The sequence below is a fragment of the Colius striatus genome, chromosome 2 (assembly GCF_028858725.1).
Source record: "Colius striatus isolate bColStr4 chromosome 2, bColStr4.1.hap1, whole genome shotgun sequence".
Taxonomy (NCBI): Eukaryota; Metazoa; Chordata; class Aves; order Coliiformes; family Coliidae; genus Colius; species Colius striatus.
This window is the reverse complement of record NC_084760.1, coordinates 70,410,219-70,429,208: the sequence shown is the minus strand read 5'-3', so window position 1 is coordinate 70,429,208 and position 18,990 is coordinate 70,410,219. Positions and strand designations below refer to the sequence as shown.

The 18,990-nt window shown below is 36.8% G+C and overlaps 1 protein-coding gene across 1 annotated transcript in view; it reads left to right on the top strand.

The window, feature by feature from the left end:
* The window catches only part of RYR2 (ryanodine receptor 2), a 430,121-nt gene that overhangs the window by 145,569 nt on the left and 265,562 nt on the right, over positions 1 to 18,990 (top strand). Inside the window, exon 5 of the mRNA XM_061991036.1 lies at positions 7,755 to 7,769. Coding sequence (XP_061847020.1) covers positions 7,755 to 7,769 — 15 coding nt within the window. The remainder of the gene's footprint in view (positions 1 to 7,754; positions 7,770 to 18,990) is intronic.

Genomic DNA, 18,990 nt, shown 5'->3' with positions numbered 1-18,990 from the left:
TCATGCTACCAAAATGATTCCTGTCTCTTAATTTGATTGTAGAATTGTGTAAAATAAAGTTATGATTATTGCCTCTTAGTTTTGAGCCTTGCTGTCTAATGTTACAACTCCATTCTGTAACCCACCCTGTCTTTTCCAGTATAGACGCTCTAATCCTAACGTGCATGACAGAAAGAGAATTAAAACTGGTAGGACTGATTAGCACTGGTGTGACACCATATCTACCTGCAAATGACATATAGATGAAATATTTAATAATGGAGAACAGCTGCTACAGAATAAAAAAGAAATCAGTCATAGGTCTTAGCAAATTAAGTCAAAGCATAGTTCTCTGATGAATGTGTTGTTAAGGGCTTTCCTAGTGTGTCTGTATATACCATGCATATTTGTTTGGGCATCTGATGTAACTCCCCTATACAGAACAGTTTTATGTATGATTTTCTCCAATGTAATCTCAAACATCTGCATATGTATGAGTTAGTTGTCATAAAAGTGTGTGTATAATTGTTTGTTCACGTTTAAAATGTTAGAGCCTCTCTGAAAGCTTGGATTATAATAGGCCTCCTTGTTAGCTTAATACTTAATTTGAGCTGCACATAACCAGGAGTAACCTCAGACATCCTTTGGTATATGGTCAATAAAATAACTAGAACTGGTCTTGATTTATTTAAGTAGATATGACAGAATTTTAATCTGTGATTATTACATGTTTATATAAGTAATGACTCAAGTTAGAGCTCGCTTGAGACTCCTGTAGGTAAGTACATTTTTTAAATGGTGATATAGGCTTTTCACCACCCTTTCTACACTTACATTTCAAGGTATATATGTGGTGACATATATATGTAGGTGTTTATAATATTTGTTAAACAGTAACTGTAGTTAAGTTTCATTTTTTTGCTAATTGTATCAGTATGGCAACATTTATCTATATTCTGTGAATCTGATACTTGTGATGATTGAAATGTTTTTAAGCCATAATGAAAGTGAGGTTATCTTCTCACCTTTTTAATAACAAGTGAGATGGCTTGGTGAAAAATAATTAGGTTCTGTGGTTTTATCCCCATGGAGAAGTTTGCTGAGAAAAACAACAAAAAGAAAGTTGAGTAGTGTACAGAGACCTCGTCTTATACTTCATGATGCATAAAAAATTGTAAGCCAGAAGTTTATTTGTTACACATATATTCTACTGACGTATTGAAAGTGAGTTCCTTGAAAATATAGTATTATCTGCATAAATGCAAGTCATATGCCTTTAAAGAACAAAAATCAGAATTTAGTAACATCAAAATCTTATGCTCTGGAAAGATTGCTTTACAGAAATATGTCCTTAAACCATTAAAAAAAAAAAAAAAAAGGGTTCCCATGACAGCAGGGCTAAATGTTTTATTTCAAATCACACTGGCTAAGACTTTTCCTTATAGTCCAGTTATGCAGACCCTCCCATCTGACTGGGAAGGAATGCGTGCTGGTGTTACTTCAAATAAGAAATTATTCCATCTCAGATGAGCCTGTTTGCCCTACGAAGGAAGCAGATTTTAACCCTGTGTATAATTCCAGAGTGTTACTAGAGGTCTTATGTTCCACTGCAGATGTACATACTGAAGTAATGCAGCAGAAGGCTGGCTGTTGCACAGCTGTCTGGTCACTGCAGATAGACACCTCATTGTTATACATATATTTCCTCAGAAGCATTCTCCTGATGTAGAGCACACAAGGTCAAATAAAATGTTTTAGTTTTTTCTGTGAATCTATGGGCACTTTGAAGCCCAAGCCCAGACTCTAAATTAGACGAGCTTCCTGTCAAGTTAACAACCAAATTAGTACCTGAACCTTGCTGCAATCTGTTTAATGCCATTCAAAGGATCAGCTAGAGTCATCCACTTTTGAGCTGTTACAGCCAGTAAATGAATTTTTTTGAAGGAATTACTCCAGTTTTGCTGTGCTGATTCTTTTGAAATCGTTCTGGTGATTTTGTTCCAGAAACTTTAGTCTACTGTAAGACATGTGCTGGCAGTTGAAGCTAGGTAAGTATTACATGGGCATAAGATATTTCTTGAACCTTTGGCTTTTTCCTATTGTCTCTTGGAAGGTGTTAGTGTGAGGGCTTGAAGGTCTGCTTCAGTGCAGAATCAAACAGATTAAAGACATCTTGCTAAACGGAGAAACTAATGGAAGTAAGGCTTATCTTTTCTATCCAGGCCCACATTTTGTGTTTGAAAATGGCTTTTCTCTTTTTAATTAAAATAATAAGAGACGAAAACCCCAACATTTGATCAGAGGGATTTACTAAATTTTTACTGAATGTTAGAAGTCATGGAATACATCTTATTTACAGAGAATTTAGCAGTAATGAAACAAACTGAAATTGAATAATGCAGACTAAAGGAATTCCTTTCAATCTGACTGCCATTTTTTCCTAATGTATTATGGAATCATGGAAATAATTTTAAAGTGTCTATTGTTGTAAATTAGCAATTATTGATGCTTGTTTTCATATTTGAAATGTCAAGGTGATTGTTGTATTTTAAGGGTTTGGTTTTTAAAGGATTTCTGTTCTCATAAAAGCACCTGAATATCTGCCTTGACTTTCAGAACAACTGCTTAGCATGATAAAAGAATTCAGTAAAAGGAATGGGAATTTTCCAGGGTATATATAATTTCCATTACATATTTGTCTGTATATAGTTGGTGAATTATTTGGAAAAAATGGTACCAAGAGCCGTCAAGAATGTTTGTTTTCAAGACAGGTTCCTCTGAAGAGCATTTAACCTGAAGGGAAACCAAGTATATTGGTTCTTACATTTAGATGGGAAGGGACAAGGATTTTCATCCTTATGCTGGGTAGTGGCAAAGCTGTGCCAACTGTAACATTACAGGATTGTCTGCAACTTTTAAATAGACCTAGGAACCTCTTCTGCTGAAGGCAATGATAAATCTTATTTTCCCTTCAAACAGTTCATGCTTTAGCTCAGTTTTATGCCACTAGTAAAACTCATTTTCAAGTTCTTTGGAGAAAAGAAACTTGTAGATTAAGGAAACACACTTTTCAAATTTATTACTTTCATTACAGAGACTTCTGAGTTGAGAAGAAGTGAATAAATTCTAGCTTTCAGGATAGTGTGGACAGGATAAATATAACAAGTGGATTTTGACTAGAGGAAACAAGCTAGGGTTGTTGTAGAGTTTGGAGTGAGTCACAAAACAAAGCTTCAAGACAAATGGTTGCAGTAACTTGTCTTCAGTGTCATTAAAATAATAAATTGCACATTCATGCTTTATTATCATATGATTTTCAATTAAATTAATTATCTAAGGACTTGATGATTTTTTTTTGAGGATTTTTTTATTCACCTTTAGTTCATTTGCTTAAATATAGATTTATTTGTCAGATCACCGTGGTGGGAAAATATACTAATTTTGTATGAATCTTTAATCTGCTAGTTTAAAGAATTTGCATTCAGATTTTAGATATAACATAGACTGCAGAGTTGACTCAATGTAGAGAGTAATATCAGTGTTAATATATTATCATTCAGTTAGTCCCATATAGACCTTGGGGTAAAATGGAAGGAGATAGCATTGTATGATGTTAAAATAGCATATTGAAATTGCATGGCTATGGAAAAACTGCTTAAAATACCACACCTACAGTTATAGTTTCAACCACATATACAGTTTCATCCTTAGTGTACTGTGTATTTCAGTGGATGCTAATTACAGACCAAATTTAATTCTTATCATCAAGAGAAAGTAATACAAACATTTTAAAAGTACTCTTTTTGTTTCCAGAAGATATTGTTGTGCAAATCTCATTGAAACTTGTTTTAATACAATAGTAGCATTTCCAACTGTATGCTAATATTCCTTTGGTACTTCTCCCTCAGTCCATATTATAGATACGGGAACTTCAAGCTATGTTCCACGTATCAATAGTAATTACTGTGAACTGCAGCAAACTATCTACTTTCAGTTTACCTGTTTTCAATACTTCTTCATTAGGTTAGTGTAAAGATCTGATATTTCTATGTAAGCAAACACAATACTACAAGAATAGTATGAAAGACATTGTAAGGACATAATATCTAAATTAAAATTATTTTTAAACTAATCTTGGCAACTTTGCTATAAAAAATTCTAAATAAATTAGCATTGATATTTTATTCTTTTCATGGAGACAGAGAGACCAAGAATTAACAGAGGATTATGATAGATCAGAGAGTGTTTAAAAAATCATGTTAAGCAATACAACACCACAAAGCAACATATCCTTGTTGTCTTTGGATAAAGCTTAAAATTCTTTATTTTATTTTGAGAGAGAGAGGATGATCTAATCTAATAATTTGAAATCCTGCAAAGATATGAGTCTTTGGGGTTTGTTTGTTTTTAAAGTCACTTTCCAAGCCATAGAGGTAATCTGACTGCTGAGTGCTGAGTTCTTCCACAAGGATGACACTAAGCACTCACATAGGCATTTGTCCCCTAAAAAAATCAGATAGCATATGCAGCTGAAGACTTAAAGTAAGTGGAATATGAATATCCAGTTGTTGTTTACGTTGAATTACCAGATCTATCTCTCAGTATCACTTTTGAGAAAACTGGAGAAACAGGTGCATGTAAAACACTCAACACATTCCTCTTTCTTGAACAAATAAATTCTAAAGGTGAAATGGTGATTTTGATGCATTTAGTCACTGAATTTGCATTGATTTCAGCAGGCCAGGATATAACAGAGATGCTTATCTGTAGTCTAGAAATATATTGGATGTCCAATTACTACCTTGCTTCTGAATGCTCAGTAGGGAACCTAGAGTGGATTCTTCATTTTCAGTACCTGGTACAATATAAGAATTATGTACTTAGTTCCTAACTGGTCAGCTCTTCAAATATTGAAAGTGCTTTAGGTGTTTATGCAGTAGACAGTGTAGGATTAGCAACTTATTTAGACTGCTAATTGTAACAAAGGTAGAGAATCAAAGACTTCTAATTCATAGTTGGTCCCACCCCCCAGAAAATATCAGCTTAAATCAGATGAATCGCATTCTAGAAACAATTGTCTTCCTTGACTGTAAATTAAGTCTACACAACTAATTGAAATCTACCTAGCACGGATAAATCTCATCCTTGATAACTCTTAAGACTGAGTTCATTTTTAATAGTGTTTCATGTTGGATATTGCAAACATCTGTGTGGTTTGATAAAGCATGTAGACTGTTACCTCTCCAGTGTAAATGTGACCAAGCTCTACTATGATCAATGTTGCTCTGCTGATGGAGTAGGAGCTTTGTTAGTAACTAAAATAACATGTAGCAATTTGATCTCTGCTTTTAGCTTAGTTACCATTGAAATAATTAACAATTATTTGTTGTACTTAGCAACTGTATCAGTGTACATATTAATAACTTCAACACTTTGGTGTTAGCATTTGGCAAATGCCTTTCAAGAGCAATGGATGTTACAATGACATTAAGAAATTTGAAGTTATACATCTGTTTTATCTGTTTAATTTTTAAACAGACATTCTAAGTTGTTAATGTTTGTCCAGAAAGTCGTATGTGCTGGTGAGTTACAGTGAGCAAGTTTTTTAAAGGAAGAGTTGAAGAAATTTATTGTGTAACAGCTTGCTGCCTACCTGAAGCGTATCATTTTAGTTGTTTTGCTTCAGAAAGGTGTGTGGGTTTGTTTGTTATTTTGTTGGGGATTTTTTTCCCCAAGCTGGCATCAATGTTTTTGAAAATAAGCATTCTTTTAGCTAAGAAAAAAAGGAGTCTATAAACCTTGGATAACATTCATAGATTGTGACAGGAGTACTTTAAACCCTCTGCCCCATCTATTTGCTGGTAGCTGGGCAGCTGACATCACAGTTGATGGCACTTAACTTCTCAGGATTGACCTAAAGTTTCCCAGGGGCATTCTCTTCACAATTACGAACATAACACACGTTTAAATGTTTGCCACGAGGAGAAAGCATTTTTACAATAATTAAGTTTCAGTGTATTACTTCTTCTAGTGGCTTTGAAGCAGTAGGTGGGTATGTGTGTTCAGACTTCTCTCATGCACTATTGTCCCTCCGGTTTTCTAGCTTGAGGGGAACTGTTCATGACACTTTCTGTCTCTAAGAATGACATGGAAATAATCTGAAAAATTACTGAGAACTAGAGTAACTCTGAGAAGCTTGATATCACAGATCCAAACAGATAGCAATTACTTCTCTTGCACTTGTTACAGTTCATTTAATATATCAACTGAAGAGAATTAATTGTAAAATCTGGTTATCGAAAAAATCCAGCACAAGGAGCTACTGTATCATTTTAGTAATCAAAGGAAGAGATAAACTATTCACTTTAATTGGAAGCTAGTTAAGATGTTACAAACAAGCCATTAAATAAATTATCAGTAAGAGAACCAGAAGGCTTCACAGGATTATTGTTTCATGTACTTGCAATATGGAAAAGCACTGTGTTGCATAGTTCTCAGAATAAAATTTCATAGATGAATGATAGCTAGTAGAGGCTGAGGTTTTGATGATTATCTCCTTAATAACCTGACAGCATGATCACAAATCACAGTCAGTATTGACAAATATAAGAAAAGTTGTTTTAGAATTAATTATGGTATTAACTTGTTTCTGTATTAATGAATTTACACTCCCCATCCCACCCCTCATCAGTTTCTGGAGCTACCCAGTAAAAGCAAACAAAATATTGAGGTGTCAAGAAATGGAATGAATAACAATGCCATAACGATTGTAATTGTATTTTTAAATCCTTCCTTTTTAGGGATGGTGGGCAGGATACATGATCTTTAGTTTTGGTCAGTTTGTTTCCAAATACCATAGCTACTGAATATACTCAGAAGACTTTTGAGAAGTCTTGCTTTTAGAGATCGACTTTTTTTTTTTTTTTAATTATTACATTTAGAACATCTTGTACATATCTGAGAACAGATAGTTCCAATTTTAAAAGCATATATGAAAAGAAAGTACCCGGTCTTGCTTGGAAACTCTCCAGTTAGTCTCTCTTTTCATGTAGGACAGAGATTTGCTGCCAAATTTCAGTCCTCAGCTTCAAACTATGTGATATAAAAACATGAACTGATGAGGTCAAAAGAGGAAAAGGTGGCCATAGAATTTTCACAAAGAAAAAGAAATCCCTGCATGTAACATATCACTCTCCTCCTATTCTTGAGCAACTTCCATGAAAATTAACGAAAAATTGTCATAATCTGACATCAGTCATGTGGCACTGAATTATTTTAATCACTGCATGAAATATTACTAACATTTCCTTAATTGTCTTAATTTATTGTTCATTTCCATACAGTATATCATTACAATAGTGATGTTACTCTCCAGCTCTGCACTTAGAATGCAGGACTTTACAACCTGTTTCTGCTTACTTAGAAACTATGTGCGGAGCAAGATGATTGGGCATGGCTCCTGTTTTAACTGTATAGTGTTTTATGTCTAAGCAAAAAATATTTAATGTCCTATATTATTTAAAGTAAAAAAAAACCCTCTGAGAAAACTATTCAATTTAAAAAGATCAAGCTCTGTTCTGAGCAGCTGTTTTGCTTTCTAGCACACACTATAATTATGTTAATTGCAATGATAAATGTTCCTTTTAAATGTGGATTGTAGTACTGTGTATCCCACTCACTTTTTCAGCAAAAACAAATCCCATTTTTAAGCACCTGAAAGCATACATGCATTTCATATTTTCTCTTTTTTTCTCCCCCTTCTCATGGCTCTGGAGAAATTTATGATGAAGGTAAGCAAGTTAAACATTTGTTATTATACTTTCTTTGAATTTGTACAATTTAATTTAATTCCTTCTTTTTCTTTATTTTTAACATCAACATCAGGTTTGCCTTCACTAAAATAGTACAGACTGAATTTTGTAAAAATTTGGATTTAGAAGCTGCAGTGACTCTAGCTTGGATTGGAGTTGGATTTTATTTAGATCATGAAGGAAAAACGCAATTCCCTTTGTGGAAGGAGCCTTCTGGGCTGGCTTTTCTGTTGCAAGAATGCTGTTGTGATAGTATGAAGTCTCAGTGGGGTGAGTGGGGAGCCCTTGGACTGGAGATCACTGGCCCTTTACTGGCCAATAAGCATATACAGGAGCCCTTTCTCAGTGGGTTTTTTTTTTTCTGGGTTTTGTTAGTTTGGTTTTGTTTCATTTTGGTTGTTTGTTTGTTTGTTTTTAATTAAGATAATGACAAGGCACTTAGTGAACATGTAAACATTTTGAATAAGTGCCATTCAAAAAAATGGCTATGATTTTAGCCAATATGTGTTAGTTACCTGTTTTCTACATTTTCCTTTAATTATCAATGCCTATTCTTCATCACTTTCTAAAAATTATTTGTTTACCGACTTTCACTGCCCTGAGAGTTTGATGTTTTGTAGTATGGTCTTGCTTCATTGTCACCCTTCAAAAGAGTGGAATTCTGGGCTAGATAAGCAGTGCTATTTTAAGTGCTTTATTTATGTCAGGAGTTTTCTTAGCATGACTCCTCTGCTGATCCATCTTTTCTTCCCACTTGCATGTCTGTCTTATTCTTTATCCATGAGTTACTTTCTCAAGTGACAAGGATGATTCACATTCCCTGTATTGTACAGGGAAAAAAAAGCTTAGAGAAAAAAGGGAGAAAAAGACTTAGGCACAATCCTTAACTTGTGAAAAAATGCCTCCCTTCACCACTTATTTAGCTCTAAAACAACCAGGAAGATTTTTACTAATTCCTTCTATCTCCTATGTAGGGAAGGAGGAGAAGTACGTGGGAAGAGAAATCTTCACTAGGCTAAGGGAGAAATCGATCCTTTTTTTACTCTTGATCAATTTTTTTTACAAACTACTGAAAGTGCTTGATAGTAGGAGTTTGTAATGGAAGTATTGTCTCAGCCATAAATAGAAATGTGAGGTTTTTTTATACATAGAAGGATGGAGATAGATGATCAATACTATTTATTTTCTATTTATTTTAACCACTGGATCAGCTTTTCATTGATGTGAAGTTTCCCATTGCTAGGAAAGTGATAAAAAAAATATGATGTTAGAAATAATAATAATGATGGATATTTGAAGTATTTCTAATTATGGTTGTTTATTCTGCCTTCCAACAGGTTAATATTAGCAAAATTGGGATCATTTGGCATGGTCCTGGCACAAACTTTCATCATCATTATAAATGATTCAAGTCTTTTTTATATAGATGGTAAAATATTCTTAACTGAATAAGACATGTTCATGATTTTAATTGGCTAGTTGATTCTTTCAGGTTCACAGTTTCATATGATATATATATATATATAAAACACAATTACATATTGTAATGCAAATTTAAAGGCAGCTGTCCTTAGGAAACCTGTAGTTTAGTGTTGCGGTTTGGTTTAGGCCCATATAGGAACAAAGAGCCGCCATCAGCAATAAATGCCAAGGGCCCTTGAAATTCCCTAAGGACGGGGAGGGCTCAGTTGCCACTTAGAGTCCCAGGCAAAAGAGGCAAGACTACTTACTCAACTTGGGAAAGAAAATAGAAATTCATTTAATCCACCCTCAACCAAAACCATAACAAACAGAAAACAACACAGAGTGGCGTGGTGATGAAGAGCACACCCAGCCCTTTTAGACCACCTTCCCACCAGCCCTTCCCTCTTCCCAGGCTCAGGTTTTTGATCCTGATGTCTTTAACACTTTCTCTTCTGAGCAGCTCGGTAGGGTGGGCGGGAAATGGGGGTTTCAGTCACTTTTTCGCTGATGGCTCCTGCCACTTGTCTTGCCTCAAGGCAGATGGATTCCTTGCTGGTCTTCCACACTGCAGTGTGGAGTCTCTCACAGGCTGGGCAGCCCCACATGGGCCGCTCTGACGTGCATTCAGCTTGAGGTCTGCAGCTCCTCTCTGCCTCCTGTGTGGATCTCTACATTCCAGAGGCTCTCCAGCAGGGCCTGTGCCTTGGCCACCTCCTCACACAGTCTCCTACCTGTCCAGGCGCACTCACCTGGAGCTGCTGTTGGTTCTCAGTCCTGTCATGGCCCTCCATGGGTTGCAGGGGCACAGCCTGTGGTCTCACTACAGGTTGTAGAGGGGTCTCTGGTCTGGCATTCTGTCTTCCTTCTTTCTTCTCTTACTGTGGGATCTGCATGGTCATCTCCATCCTGTACCACACCTCCAGCTGCAGAATTCTGTTCTTAAATAATGATGGCAGAGATGCCACATTGGCCCAGCTGGGCTGGAAGTGGTTCCACCTCAGAGCCAGGGATGTTTTGACAACTGCCCACTGGGATCGGCCCTGCAGCCCCCTCCCCCTGCCACCAAGTAAAAAGCAGCTCCACACAAACTTTATTTCCTTTTCAGTGGATTGACATAACACATATTAGGACATGACTGCTGATCATATCAGTGAATGAAGCTTGGTTTGTTTCTTTTTTTTGTCAGTGGCCATCAGTACTGTGAGGAGGTGCCAGCAGAGTCACCAGTCATACTTATCTCCATTCCTGAATTTTTGCAGCACTTAATGTCTTGTAGTGGATTCCATGAAAAGTCAATCAATTAAATAGTGACTTAAAAATAAGCTGTAAAGTCTAGAATATGTGTAGCATATATAATGTCTTGATAGGTTCAACTTCTTTTTTGTTACTCCATTGTGACGTGGTATATGGGCTACCATGAAACAGAAAGAGGTTTTAGACTTCTTTGAATTCAGCCTTCTCAGTCTTCTTGTTATTTGATACAATGCTACATTGTTGTATCAACATAATAACATGTTGTTGTTTGATACACCTTTGATAAGCAAGGTGAAGGAATATTATGACAATGACACATGTCAATGAATTGATTTTCTTTGCATCTTAAAATTCTAAGTAAATGCCGTCAGTTTGATGCCATTGTGGTTTAAACCCAGCTGACGTTAATGAAACCACAGTTACTCACTCCTGCTCACCTGAGCAGGATGGGGAGGAGAATCAAGAGGAAACTGTAGAACTTTGTGGGTTGAGATAAGGACAAGTTAATAGAAGAAGAGAGAAGAAGCAGTTGTAATGACAGCCAGGGGATACAGAAAACAAGTGATGTCACTGCTCACTGCCTGCAGCCTGGAACAGCCACTGCCCTCATAACCTGAGCATAAAGTCAGCATGAGATGAAACAGCCTGGCCACATCTCGGGAACGTTAACACTATCCCCACCAAACCCAGGTTCACCACTAAAAAAGACAGCGTTTTTTGGTAGAATTCAAGGCTTCTGGGCCTGGGTGCTGTTACTTTGGAAAGGAAAAATCTATTTTTGTCAGTATTTTAAAGAGCACAGATAGTTCTGTGAAGAAGATGTAAAACTCACACTCTGTAGCTTTGTTTGTAGTCTTTACTGCTTGCAGCATTTTCAAGTTCTCTGATCCTGCTGGAGATGTAAGTTCCCAGCATTGCTATTCCAAGTGTGAATCATTTAGTTTACCTGACGAATCTTGCCTCACAAACCTTCTAGCTCTGTTCCAGTGTTGTTTCACAAATACTGTGGTGACTCAGCCTGTTTCCATACATTCTGTTTTCTTCACTGCTTATGGTTTTCTGGACTCTTTGGCCAGCATTCATGCCACAAAACAGAAATGCCTTAGAGCCATTAATATCCTAAGCTTCCTGTGTAACCACCGGCAGAAGTATAGATATCATCAAAGAGTTGCTCAGATTTCAATGGGCTAAAATACTGACCAAAATTGCCTTTTTCTCTCCACTGTCTGTTTAGTTGCCTTAGATTAAATTCATCTGAGTTTTTGTTTTGTGATCAAGAAATTCTTTCAGCTTTTCATAAGCTACTACTGATGATGCTGGTGTTAAAGAAGATTCCTGTGTTTTCCAGCTCATTGTGCACTCAAAGTTTTCTTTCTAAAGAACCAGCTCAAGTTAAATACTTTTATTAGCCTACTGTTTTAAAAACTTTCATCATCCTCTTGAAAAAGTCATTTATGCCAACATCTCTTATCTTGACAAAGGTAAATTATAATTGGGAACAGCATAGTCCAGGGTCTAAACATACTTTTACTCTGAATGCAGATTTTTTTCAAGCCAGTACTTGTGATCAGACCCATATTTCCTATTTGATTTATCATTCTAATGGATCAAACCCACAATTTCAGAATGTAATGACTGCTTCTGAATGGAGAATTCAACAGCCCCAACGTTTAGTATCCAGGGACAAGACCATGAGAAAGTTCGTCCCTGGAGGAACACATGCTTTGGTTTCATATAATTCTTTAGAGCTTCCATCACTGGTGAATGCAATTTCCTGCTTGGTTTGTGGTGGTAATCGTTCTTAATTTAAAAAGGTTCAAAGCAGGTAAATGTAGGATATTCTGTGTTTCATTATATACTTCTGATTATATATCTAAACTAAGTGTCTAGATTTAGAGGTAAGATTTTATTTTCTTCATTCTGTAGTCTTGTAACAGTGTAAATGCTAGAAATAAACTACAGAGCTTCATGAAACTTAGAACACAATTGCGATGGAGAAAATATTTCTATAGCATTTATATTTGCAAATATTTTTACTGAAGTATAGAAGTTTCTATTTGACACGCTGTTGTGTCCAGGATATATTTTAAGCGTAAGATGGCCATCATTGGTAGAAACTATTAACTTTTCATCCAAATGTGTTTCATTGATGTTTAAATATGAAAGTCAGCAACACTTCTATTTTAAATACTAAGTTGGTGTGTTTTGAAAACACTGTTCCATTATTATTTGTTGCAGTTTTAAGCTGCTGGTAGGATTTTAAGTCTGTTACAACAACAAATTCAGTAAGCATCTATTTCCAAATCAGCTTTGGCAATACAGTGTAAACCTAGAGTTTCTTTCAGAGGCTTGCTTTATTTTAGTGAGGTGTAAGTATTCAATACTTTAAAGGACATTGTTTTACTCCAGTGTACATATCTAAAAAGTCATATTCTAAACTTTTAATATTATCTTGCAGTATTTATCTTGGAAAACATTTGTGAAGCAAAACAGGGAGCACATTGCTTCTTTTACTGTGCAGGTGCTATCACATGTTAAAACTTTTCAGTGCTGTGAAAATAGTTGTGTAATATTTTCTTAGAAACACACTCAGAGCAATATTGAGTGATTATAAGTTCCATGTAGACTATTTGGGCTGGTGTTTCCAGTGGCTGGGTCTGTGACACTGAGGAAACAGCAGGCTAGGTGTAAGTGGGTCATAATTTACCATTAATGTAAATTGTATGGATTGCATTTTCAAAGAATTTACTGCTGTTGTCTTTTAGCTTATTGTTTCACTAGATTTTTTAGTTTTTATTTTTTAAGTCCATCGAAACTTCCTTACAATCTAGTCTTTGTGGTGTTGTTTTCCTTACAGCATGTGCCACTAATTCCATTCTACTGTTATGGATTCATAATGGAATGAGGAAGAAACAGCCATTGTGTCATTATTAAAAACTCACTGTGATACCTTGTATGACTTTCTGGACAGTGTGCTTCAGTTCCTGCATTTCTGGGGCACATTCACTATTTTTAAATTGCTTTCATGGGTGACTAGAATTGGCTGAATAGCCATGTGCTAAGTGCAATTGCTGTCAGGCTTTCTCAAGCATTAGATTTCCAAATATTGACAATGTTACAAAAGCTTTGTCTATACAGGCACAAAACACTGAAATAACTTTACTATGTAAGTACATGCTTTCATATGTTCGTCTTTCTCTGGTACCTCCCTGAAGCTTGTAGTTTTTCCCCTGTTCATACATTCAGAGGTTGTGTAGACCCGTAAAGTAAGATCAGCAAAGAAACATGAGCATTTGCTTGCAGTACACTACACATTGGGCTAAAAAATGTTTTGACTAGAAGAAATAAGGCTGTTCTTTTGAAAAGAGTGGAGAAGTAATGATTATTTGATTTAAAATCTTGGATGTTACAAAGCTATTCACTAGTCTCTCAAATTTTGATCAGGAGTCAGGTTCTCAGAAGCGTAAATGGCTCCAAAACAGTTGTTCAATGTCACTATGATTAATTTCCTGCAGCTTCTCATGTCTGATCACAAGTGTAGTAATGCAGCCATAGGCAGAGCGGTGCAGGTGCTACTTTGTGAATTAATGTCAATGAAATACCTGCTTTAATCTTTCAGGTGATTGTATGTCTGTGTGTATGACTGTGTGCAAATTTGTACAGATATAAATGATTTGTTGAGTCATGTATAAGATATTTTACTGGTGGCTGGTATTCACAGTAAAAGATACAAATTTTTGGTCAATGTAATTCTAACTGTTTCATGTTATGCTTCTTCCATTATTTATGCATTTCACTAGACAGTTGTGGTTTAGTCCTCGCTGGGTGCCAGATGCACACCAAATCCTTCTGTCATTCCCCCTTGGGAGAGAGAAATATAATGAGAGGTTTGTGAGTTGAGGACAGGGAGATCACTCGTCAACTAGCATCATAGCCAAAACAGACTCAACTTGGGAAAAAAAGGTTTGATTTATTAATGAACCATCAGAACAGAGCAGGGAAATGAGAAATAGAATCTTAAAACACTTCCCCCCACCTCTCCGTCTTCCCAGGACTCTCTTTCCTTCCCCACTAGAGGTGCAGGGGATGGGGGGTGAGGATTATGTTCAGTTCATTACAGATGGACTTTGCTGCTGCTTCTCAGGGGAAAGCCTCCTCACACTTCCTACTGCTACACTGTGGGGTCCCTCCCATAGGAGACAGTCCTTCATGAACTTATTTAACGTAGGTCCTTCCCATGGCCTACAGTTCTTCACAAACTGCTCCAGCATGGATCTTTCTCACAGAGGCAGCGCTTCACACACTGCCCCAACATGAGTCATCCACGGGAAGCACAGTTCTTTCAGGAACAGACTGCTCCAGTGTGGGTCCTTTACAGGACCTGACAAGTCCTGACAGCAAACCTGCTGTCTGGCATGGGCTCCTCACCGCCCGTGGGCTCCTCTCCGCCCGTGGGCTCCTCTCTGCCCGTGGGCTCCCAGGTCCTGCCAGGAAGGTTTGCTCCAAGGTGAGCTTCTCACAGAGTCACAGCCTCCTTCTGGCATCCACCTGCTCTGGCGTAGCATCCTCCACAGGCTACAAGTGGATCTCTGCTCCCCTGTGGTCCTCCATGGGCTGCAGGGGCACAGCTGCCTCACCATGGTCTTCACAGTTTGCAGGGGAATCTTTCTTGCAGGGCCTAAGCACCTCATTCCTCTCCTCCACTGACCTTGATGTCTGTGGAGATGTTTTCCAATTGCGCAGCAACTTCTTCCTGTTCTCAAATACACTAATCACAGAGACGTTACCTCCATCACTACTTGGCCAGGATTTGGTCATCTGTGGGTCCATCCCATGGCCCCATCAGCTACAGGAGAAGCTTCTAGCAGCTCTTTGTTTAAAGAAGCCACCCCTGTAGCCCCTCAGCTACCAAACCCCAGCCTAGGCAAAATCACTACAATAGTAGATTGTCATTTTTAAGTTCTTTATGGCATTTTAATCCTATTTCTATCAAGAAAACAAGGACAATAAGTATTTTCCAATTTTAATTTATTTTCCTTCTTTATTTTTCTTTCAAGATAACCCTCTTTACATCGAATTAAGCAGCTCAGATCTTAGTAATCTATTCTCATTGCCTGGTCTAGCAATGTATTTAACTTGAAAGCTGTTTATGTGTTTCGAATGCTAATTTCTTCAGCTCTAATTCTTGTTGTAGTATTCTAAATAGCCTTTGCTGCAGCAATGGCTTTTTGGTACTGAGATGACTCCAAATTAACCTTGTATTCTGGTGTGGTGGTTTGACTCTGGCTGGATGCCAGGTGCCCACCACACCACTCTATCACCCCCCTCCTCAGCAAGCCAGAGAGGGGAGAAAATAAGATGGGAGCCTCATGGGTTGAGATAAAAGCAGTTTAATAAGAAAATAGCAAGGCCACACAAATGAGAAGCAAAGCAAATAAAGATGTTAGTCTCTACTTGCCATCAGCAGCGATGTCCAGCCACCTCCTGAGAAGGGCTTCAGTACATGTAACGTTTGCTTTAGAAGGCCAAAATGAATCATGCCTCCCCCTTCCTTCTCCTCTCCCTGAGTTTATATTGCTGAGCTGATGTCATATGGTGTGGAATATCAACTTGGTCAGCCTGGGTTGGCTGTCCTGTCTGTGGCCTCTCCCAGGATCCTGCCCACCCACAGCTACAGGTGAAGATGGGGGAAGAAATGCTGGAGGGACAGCCTTGATACTGCATGAGCAGTAGCCACAGCATTGATATGCTATCTATACAAGTTTTTAGCTACCAACAGAAGACACAGCACTACAAGGGCTGCTGTGGAAAATCACCACCACCCCAGACCCAATACATCCAGCTGCAAAAACATTAGTCTAAATGTGGACAGTTTATGTGAAGTTTTCACAAGCAGTGTGAGTTGTCCTATATGCTTTCGGTCTCATTTTATTGACTGCAGTGTTTACCAGTTCTGAAGCCTTTTCAAGTCTTATTCTAAATCTCAAATTCTTAAAGGATAAAGTGAGGAGAAGAATTTTGCATTCAGGTAATTGCTATTCCTGAATGGAATAGCACGTGGAAGTTCAATGGATAAATACTTTGAACACAAATATATTTTTCTTCATCCTGGTTTTATTCAAAGAATGAATTGTCCAACTGAGAAATTACTCTAAAAATTGTAACTTAAAAACACAAAACAAATAAGATTCATGATAAATAATGTGGATGTTAGAAACTTGGTCGCATGATAGTGCCATTCATATATTTGTGCAAAATCTGTGGGCATTACAGATTGAATTAGTCAGGATTGCAGTTTCCAAGAAGCCTTATTTGCACTATCTTCTGAAATGCTATTATTTGAATATTATTAGAAAGTTGGTAAAACTTCCTCGTCTTGGAATTTTCAATCTTTGCCGTAGGTGTTCTCTGCAATGTTCTAGGTAGGAATTGATTATTTTGAAAATCAAATATTCTTTTCAGTAGATAGTCATGGCCATCAGCTACTTATTATGCAGTTTCCTGAATAAAGATAAATGCTGAGTATTTAGTTATTAAGTGAGCCTTTAAAACAGGTAATTAACTTACAGGTATGTACATATCCTTGAAGGCAGGCTCCAAAATGTAAGGCAGTTTCATAGTACCAGCTTTCTTTTCCAACCTGTCCTGTATTTTCATCTTTTCACTTTCCTTCCATGTGGATGACTTGATTATAATTGCCTCTTAGAAACCTCAAAGTGGAAAATGCTTGAAATGTCTTTTGCAACTCTTTGTTTTCTGCCTAAGAAACAGAAACAGCAAACTTGCTTGCATTTTTTTAATAGGCAAAGTAGTTTTGGTTAAAAGTAATTACTTCAATCCTCTTGGGAAAAAAATCTAAAAAATCACTTCCCTATTTTTCATTGAAGTGACTGAAATTTTTTCCAGCCAGCCCTTCCTCCTGTTCAGATAAAAATGGGCATTTAACAAAATAGATGCTAGACAAACAAATCAATATGGCCAAAACAAGGGCAACCTAAAATACATGTGATTGTGTTCATCACAGTATTTCTCTCATCTTTTCTATAACAGGAAACCAAATCTGTATGTTAGATAAAAAGAATTAATGGCTAGTAACAAAGAATAGTGTTCATTAAAATATCAGTGAAATTTCAAACTTTTGTCCATATCAATGACTTCATTGATTGGGTATCTGTGTGTGCCTGCTGTTGATTAAATTTCTGTGAAAATCTGAAACGTCAGTAAGACAGTATGTTCACAGAAGTTTTTCACCTCTTCTCCAATGTGATGAGCAGAAGATATTCAGCATTTATGTTCGGCACAGTAGGCCTGACATTATCAAATGTCTTATTCTTTCCTTGTGCCTTTGGAAATAAGTGGTGGTAGCAATGATAGTTCAAAGCTAAATCTTCATGACTTACTGTCAAGACTATGTCTGTGACAAAGACCTTTACTTTTATTTTTATTTAATGAAAATTCATATAATTCAGTCTTCCAGACAGATTATTGAATATGCTTCTCTTCATTTTGACTGCTACACAGTTTGTTGAAAGTCAAAATATACCTTGTGTCCATCAAGATGCTCTCAGTAAAAATAAAAGACAGAAATACTTGTCAGTTTCTTAAAAGTGGTAAATTTTTTTAAGTGCTTGCTTTTTCACTACTTATTCCTTTTTTTAAAAAAATTCTTGAGTAAGTAAATTAATGATCAAAAATATTATGCTAATGGATAAAGATAAGGAAAGACGATCAGAAAACCAGTAAACAAGGAAGAAAAATAATTGTTGCCACCATAGTCATTCGGTTAAATTGATCTTCAGTACTGAAATGAAGGTGACAGAGATAACGTAGTATGATTTTTTCCAGTTTATTCTGTACTCATAGAATCATAGAATGGTAGGGGTTGGAAGGGACCTTTAGAGATCATCTAGTCCAACCCCCCTGCAGAAGCAGGTCCACCTAAATCAGGTCTCACAGGAACATGTCCAGGACGGTCTTTGAAGACCTCCAAGGAAAGAGACTCCACACTCTCCCTGGGCAGCCTGTTCCAATGCTCCATCTCCCTTACAGTAAAATAGTTTTTTCTTACATTTAAATGGAACTTTTTGTGTTCCAGCTTCATCCCATTACCCCTCGTAATGAATCTGATGCTTCTGTCAAACAGCAAGTGAATCTACTATGGTAAAATAAAGGGTATAAATTATGTATTAAGAAATTAAATTAGAAGTCTTGAATGAAAGAATGATGCTGCTTATAGACTTGTCACATTTATATATTCATAAATATGTATTTATTGACATTGCTTGAAGAGTGTGATGTGCATAACGTCACATGAGACATTCTGAGAGGAATGTGAACTTAGGCTTCTGGCAGTGTCTTGTGTGACAGTTTCTGTTCCCAACCAATGTCAGCCAAGTCAGTCAAGCACCTCAGTCTAAGGGATTAGTAAATCTTCAGCAGAAGTTTAAAGGTTACTCATGCTGTAACAAGATTTGTTTATTCT